The 7,907-nt window shown below is 37.2% G+C and overlaps 1 protein-coding gene across 1 annotated transcript in view; it reads right to left on the bottom strand.

The window, feature by feature from the left end:
• LOC136825620 (uncharacterized) overlaps positions 1-7,048 on the bottom strand; it is a 30,753-nt gene extending 23,705 nt beyond the window's left edge. The window contains exon 1 of the mRNA XM_067082208.1: positions 6,969-7,048. Coding sequence (XP_066938309.1) covers positions 6,969-7,048 — 80 coding nt within the window. The remainder of the gene's footprint in view (positions 1-6,968) is intronic.
• Between the last annotated feature and the right edge of the window lie 859 nt (positions 7,049-7,907).

Here is a 7,907-nt window from a genome sequence, read left to right as displayed (position 1 = left end):
AGAGAAAGAATACGTGTCTTGATCAATTACGTCATGTTTTGTAAGATGCGTTCAAAACGTTTAGCTGATGACGTCATTTTCCCGAAGCTTCTCCATTGTATCTCGCACCCAAAATGCTTTAATGACGTCACCTCCTGCTTCTAGAACTTCCTTTATATCTCGTACCAAAATGCTTTAATGACATCGTGTAATTGTTTCACGTATTACTGGAATCCTAAAATCTATTTCATTCTGATTTCTGAGACCAGTTGAATTGGTAATTTCTCTCTCTCTCTCGTTCTTAGGAAGAGATTACTTTTAACGTAGTATTTTGTGGTCACATATTAACATTAACTTTGAGATCTGAATTTAGCAAAGTTATTTAGTTCGTAACGGCGCCTGGTAAAAAGTGTGTATTGTGTAACGCAGCTGCAGCAAGTGATTTACAGTGGTTTTCACAAGTGGTGTAAGGTAACGTGAACTTTACTTATTAATACCATGGTATGATAAGTTAGAAATTTTGAACAAGTGAAATCATTATTGATAAATCTTATGTGTATTTTTGTGTGTTTTTCTATTTACAATCTCTTTATATTTTCACATTTTTATGTTTGTGATGTAACATTTATTTACATAGCATTTTAAATATTTCTTGGTAATTTAACATTGCATACGTAATTTAACATTGCATATTTGATTTTGATATCTCAAGTTAAGATTTTCTTTTTAATCTTGAGTAATTTTTGATAGTGTAAATTTTGCTTGATTAATTTAAATTTTGATAAAGTTTTTGTGAATTAGTTTTGTTTCATAATTGAATTCAAGAATTAATTGAGTGTTGTGTTATTTTCAAGTAATGGTAAATTTTTTCAGATTGTGAATTCAATTATAAACTTTGAATTTGAAAATAAATTTTTGTATTTAACATTTTTAGAAAAACAGTGTTTCATTTATTGATCACCAGTGAATAGGATTGATTGTGTTAAGGCAAGTGATAAACATGTTTTGTCTTTTTAGTTTTGCTAAAGTGAATTAAGACCAGGGAAATAGTTAGAGTTTTTTGATGGAGTGATGCCTTCTACTCTAGAATATTTCTAGCTTAATTTTTGATACCTCACACCTATTCTGATAGACTTAGTTTGATTTTCCAAGTGATTGATAAATAAGTTTTTCTTAAGGGGATCACTGTTACCTTTAGAGTACTCAGTCGTAACAATTAATGTTATGAGAGTTCATGTATCTTGAAGTGACATATTTTTGAATTTTGAGATTAGTTGTGTAATAACCAGGTACTTGATACGCATCGTGACATTATATATATCATATATACAATATGAGGCCTTACTCTTTTATCCGCCAATCCATTTGACCAGCTGTTGCTACGCTTCTCTCCACCAGTTTTCAAAAATACTTAATCCCATTAGCCAATATTCTGTCATCAACTCTAATTCTACTATTCGCATTAGCAAATTGTTTTACCATATCCAGACTGAATCTAAATTTCTCAGCATTTCTAGTTTCCTCATATGGCGGACTATACTGACAACCCATCATGCCTTTTTATTTTCTTTCTTTTTACTTAATCCCACCGACCTGGGCGCCATGCATGAACATTCATGAAAATCAGTAAAGCAGGCATGTTAAAAACATAACAGCTGTAAAGCCCAGTAACTTTCTGGTACAGAAAGCAAATCAGGTAATTATGTCGATGAACAACAAAATTTGTGGCAATTCTGGAACTTATTTTCTTGATGCGAACATATTATGCTGCTGTGTTTGAATGTTATTTTCGTTTCCATAATCCTTTCTGTTCCATCTCTGACTATAGTAAATGCGTCAGTAGATATACTGTATTGTAGTGCCACTCTTAACTTCATTCACATTCACCGCAGCCATTAGATACTGTGACACCTCCCAGCTTCTTTGGAGTCTTTCACTGTCGGTGGATACTCAACCAGCCTCCAAAATTTCTTTGACCTCTCCACTTAAAAGGTGTAAGTAGCCAGTAGATACAGTGTCCCCCTCCAGCATCCTTTGACACCTGGAAATACAGTGGGTGCAGTGATGCCCTCTTAGCTTACTGCAATTGCTATAGGGCCAGTGATTTTAGTATCATTCTCTCTTTAATTCAAATTCAACAAAGCCAGCGGATAAAGTGCCAGCCTTCTAGCTTCCTTTGACCTGTGCAGAGCCAGGGGATACACTGCTACCCTCCAGCTTCCCTTGAACTCTGCAGTCAGCTGTAAGAGGGCCACCCCTCTACTTTGCCCAGGCTGTGGACACATTGCTGTAAACTGGCTTCCTTTAACATCTACACCAGCCAGATATACTGTGGTAGCAATGTTCACGGCATTCTTTGGTTTCCTATGCACCAGTGCACATACGATAGTACTACCCTCCCTGATTCCTATGATCTCTGCATCCCCAGGGAATATAGTGCTAAACTTTCAGCTACCTTCAACCTTAGCACAGCAAGCTGATTCGGTGCCACCTCTCAGCTTCCCTTTGACCTTTTCACCTTTGGTAACTTTTAGTTTACGCCATCCTAGTTTCATTCAGTCTCTAAACAGCCACATCTCCCATTTTTCCTTGACCTCTGTAATGCAATTGGATACACTACCAATATCTCAGATTCCTTCAAAATTTGGACAGCTAGTAAATACAGCGCCAACTGCCACCCCAACCCCCCACAAAGCTTCCTTTAACTCTTTCTATGGTCAGTGGATACACAGCCACTCTTCCAGCTTCCTTTGACCTCTCCACCATCAGTTTACAGCGTCATCCTTTCATCTCCTTTCAGCCTCTGCACAGTCACCACATACAGTGACCTTCTATCACCTTTAACTTCCAGCAAATTGGATTGATATAGTCTCCCCTGCCGTCTTCTGTTAGTTTAACATATGCATGTCCAGAAGATGAAGTATCATTCACTAGATATAATACCACCCTACCAGTTATTTTCTGGAATCAGAAACACCACTGGATACATTGCCAATCTCCTAGCTCTTAAACCTCCCGCATTTTCCCGAAACGCAACTGAGTACCAGGCCCTTTCCCTGAAAAAACCGGGATGCAATATCTTAAAAACTAACCTTAGAATTTCCTTGAAAATAATCTCATTATGTTTCCCACACCCAAATCACCTAAGAGGTGTTATTCTAACCTACCCTAACCCAACCTAACCTACTGGCATGGCCAAAAAACCGGGGCTCATGTAATGCCAGCATACATCTCAATAATTTGCAACCCTCCCAGCTTCCTTTGACGTATGAACATAAAAAGTATTGCAGCGCTGTTCTCAGAGCTTTTTTCGACCATTGCTCAATTGGTTGAGGTAGTATAACCATTAAATCTTCCTTCAAACTCTTCAAAGCCAGTGAATACAGTGGGCACACCCTCTGTTATGTATGTTCCATGGACACATTCAGTTTAAAACTATTGCACTAGTATTGCATCATGTTAACGTAATATTGTAATGCATAAGTATAACCAATTATTATTGTGTTAGTATTGAATCCAACACAGGCTTCGATCCTGTAAGTTCTACCTCATGTATGTAGGATAAGATTCCTTAATATAATTAACTCCATGCTTGTTATAAGTCTATAGACTATACTCTTCTTTTACTACGCCTTAGATGTAGCTTACTGCAATAAGAGCAGCAAGAAGATGTCGCTTTGTGTACCCTTCATCCTCGGCCCATGACGACGAAGAATGGGATCCTAGAACATACATTAAAACACCATCTTTCCTCTTCCAAAGAGTCAAAGAATAGTAATAGTGTGGGTATATCAAATAATATACACAAATGACACTTGAGATGGGATCCTAGAACATACATTAAAATATCATCTTTCCTCTTCCACCAGTAAGAGTCAAAGAAGTAATAGTGTGGGTATATCAAATAACATACACCACAAATGGCAACAAGGATGGGATCCTAGAACATACATTAAGATATCATCTTTCCTCTTCCACCAGTAAGAGTCGAAGAAGTAATAGTGTGGGTATATCAAATAACATACACCACAAATGGCAACGAGGATGGGATCCTAGAACATACATTAAAATATCATCTTTCCTCTTCCACCGGTAAGAGTCAAGTAATGTTGTGGGTATAACAAATAACATACACCACAAATGGCAACAAGGATGGGATACTAGAACATACATTAAAATACTATCTTTCCTCTTCCACGGTAAGAGTCAAAGAAGTAATGGTGTGGGTATATCAAATAACATACACCACAAATGGCAACAAGGATGGGATCCTAGAACATACATTAAGATATCATCTTTCTCTTCCCACCAGTAAAAGTCAAAGTAATAGTATTAGGTATATCAAATAACATTACACACAAATGGTGATGTACAGAGACAGATCCAGCAAACAAATGGAGCACTTCTAGGCTACCCTTCTAGCCCTAAGCAGATGACGACTCAAGGCTAAGGAGACAACGTCAACCGTAAGTCAAGGCAATCTCAGCTGGATGCCTTCATCACCTCAAACCAGCAATCATCCAGCACTGTGCCACATTGGGAGTGTCTAAAGGGCAAATGGGATTTGGTTCAGAGGGTACAAAGGGCTCAAGGTAGGTCTATGCAAGTATAGCCTACATACCAGGCAAAGCCTACGAAGCTATAACCTAAGAAAAAAAAAGCGTTCAAGGTAGTAGTTGTAAGTGTAACAAAAATATTACAATATAAAATTAAACTGGTTTAGCCTAGATTGAATTTTAGTAGAGATTAAACTAGATTTAACAGATATATAGGCTAACAAATTCAAAACTTCCCCTAGAGCCTCTCCAAAACTCCCAGTGGTAGCCTAACCCATACTTCAATTGCCCTAGCAACCCAAAATCCCAGAGTACTACAGCAAACATGCCACTATATATCAAGTCTAGACAATAACAATATCTGATGATGATCCTAAACAATGGGTACAAATGAAAAACTGGATAGGCAGCTTCGAGTTTATCTAAAGCACCAAGCACCAGGGAAAATTATTGAAGCAACCAGAAGGCTATTGCTTATACTGTAGATCTGGAAGTTCAAGACGTATACAACACTTTTGAATCCCAACAGATAAGTTCATTTAAGGACACAACTAGAAGGAGCTCACAAAATATTTTGCTCCTCGACCAATAACCACTTTAGGTGTCATCAGTTCACACAAGCATCCTGGGAACTTGGTGAGACAATACACTCTTTTGTGACTAAGTTAAAAAATTACTGCAACTTGTGAATTTATTAAGTCTAGAAGAGAGAGGCTAATAGAGCAAGTTACAGAAGGAGTAATTCACAAGAGATAAAAGTACCTGAAGAAAACTCCTTGCAAAGGAGTTCAGAAAGAATGCTTGAGAGCTTTGAAATGGCTAATTACCAATCAAATGTCACTGTGGAAAGAGTCATGTGGCAGTGGCCAGGTAAGTTAAGTAGCCTATAAAAAGAGTTACCAACATGCAAAGAAAGGGCAAACACATCAAACAAGTAAGCTTATCCCTGGTATATCCAAATATAACAAGGGTAAACCTATTGCGTACTAGCAGACAAATCAAAGTCACCTAGACACACAGAAACTCCAAAAGAAGTCATGCTATAGATGTGGTAGACAGGATCATTATAGCAAAGATTGGGATAAGTGCCCAGCGTCAGGTCAGATGTGCAATAACTAGAGAAATCGTAGTCATTTAACAAGTCAACGTAAATTTGCCAAGCAAGAGACCACTAAACAGATCAATAGAACCGTAAATTCAGATGATGGCTCTGGCACAAATGAAGAAAGTGCACATAAGACAGCAGAAGTAGAAGAATTTGCATTTCATATTAATTCTGCGAACAAAGATGCACAGGAACATCCTATGGCTCAAATAGAAATAAATGGGAAACTCACTACCATGCAGATAGATGCGACAATAATTTCTGAAAGAGTCACACAAACGATATCTAACCTGGTGATAAAACCTTAACTGGACAAAGGTGCTCAGAAGTTACAGCGGTACAAACACAGTAGTGATTAGTTCGGTTTCATCTAGTGCAGTGATCAGAGATGAGCAAATTACCATTGTCAATAGTCAAGGTAAAGGACAAACGTTATTGGGTCTAGACGACCCAATATTCTAAGAATTACAGGTACAAACATGAACCATGAAGGAATTTCAATAACAAGCAGTCTTAGTTTTAAGGGAATGCTGCCTCTAGATTTTTTGCTCCAAGACCAATTCCATACACAATGAAAACAGCTTATTCAGATTGGGCTACACCATGAGTTCTGATTGTTAAGGTCAGCTGTGAGGTTAGGTTAGGTGGAGATTACAAGGTAACACTAAATCCACAATTGCAAGTAGCTCAACATTCATTGCTAAATCCCAAGACATATTCCTGCTTTATTCAGGATGCTCTATATTTTCAAGGTAGATCTAAGACAAGCATTTCAGCAGCTTGGCATGGACCATTCTCAGAAGTGTGTGCTATGCTTTTGTTTAAGACTGCATCATCCAAAAAGACTTCCATATAGGTTACTGCTGATCCACGACAGTCATGGCAGCAAAAATGGACAAAATATTGCAGAGTAATAATAAGGAGTAATTTTTATTGATGATATATTAGTAGCTGAAAAAACAAGAAGAAATTAACAGAAAGGTTACACGCATTTCTACGAAACTGAAGGAACATAATACCAACGTCAACAAGAATAAATGTGTTTGAAGTTGACTCAGTAGAGTGGTTAGGCTTTATCATAAATGGTAAAGAATTTACAAGACAAAGGTAAAGTGAATGCAGTACAAGGTAACAGAAAATGTCAAGGAATCGTAGTCATTTTTAGGTTTGGTAACATTTTATGGAAATTTCATTCAGGACTTAGCAATGATTGTACACCCATTATATAATTTGCTGAACAAGGATGTTAAATGGAGATTGGACAAAGGGTATCAAAAATCCTCTAGAAAGAATCAAAGCAGAGTATTCACTTTAGTGAGGGTGTATACCTGGAGTTGCGATCTCTATACCAGTGCCTAAACAGTTCCAGTAGTCTTCCACCAGGACCAGCACTATAATGTGTGGCCATCTTTAAGGCTGGTAACCCTAAATTGAACATAGGCCGTGTGATTGTGATTTTTTATCGTTAATATTTGTGGAAGTAGCGTATAGTGAATGTTTGCAGGGTTTTTAGTGAGTAAGTGTTTGAGTGATGTTTAGTTTGGGGGCATTGAATGTTTTATGAATGTTAGTGAATGTTTAGTGTGTAAGTATTCAGTGAATGTTTAGTGAGTTTAGGGATTAATGAATGTTTAGTGTATAAGTGTTTAGTGATTGTTTAGGGTTAAGTGAAGGTTTAGTGCATGTTAGTGTTTAGTGAATGTTTACTGTGTAAGTATTCAGTGGATGTTTAGTGACTGTTTAGGGTTTAGTGAATGTTAGTGTTTAGTGAATGTTTAGTGTACAAGCATTCAGTGAATGTTTGATTTTTTAGGTTTTAGTGTGTGTTTAGTGAGTGCTCTGGGTTTAGTGAATGTTAGTGTTTCGTGAATGTTTAGTGTGTAAGTATTCAGTGAATGTTTAGTGAGTGTTTAGGGTTTAGTGAATGTTTTGTGAAAGTTAGTGTTTAGTGAATCTTTAGTAAGTATTCAGTGAATGTTTAGTGAGTGTTTAGCGAATGTCTTGTGAAAATTCGTGTTTTAGTGAATGTTTGGTGTGTAAGTCTTTAGTGAGTATTCAATGGTGATTGAAGTGAGTGTTCATTGACTGTTTAGTGTTTAATGAGTGTTAGGGATTTAATGAGCATTTAGGATTTAGTGAGTATTTAGTGTTTAATGAGTGTTTAGGGTTTAAGAGGTGTCAAAGAAACGAGCAGGATAAAGGTACTGCTACTTTATTGGGGACACAGGCGGTTTATATGGCGGCGGAATGACGTCACACGAGGGAAT

Source organism: Macrobrachium rosenbergii, chromosome 39 (genome assembly GCF_040412425.1).
Source record: "Macrobrachium rosenbergii isolate ZJJX-2024 chromosome 39, ASM4041242v1, whole genome shotgun sequence".
Taxonomy (NCBI): Eukaryota; Metazoa; Arthropoda; class Malacostraca; order Decapoda; family Palaemonidae; genus Macrobrachium; species Macrobrachium rosenbergii.
This window is presented reverse-complemented; position numbering and strand designations above follow the sequence as displayed.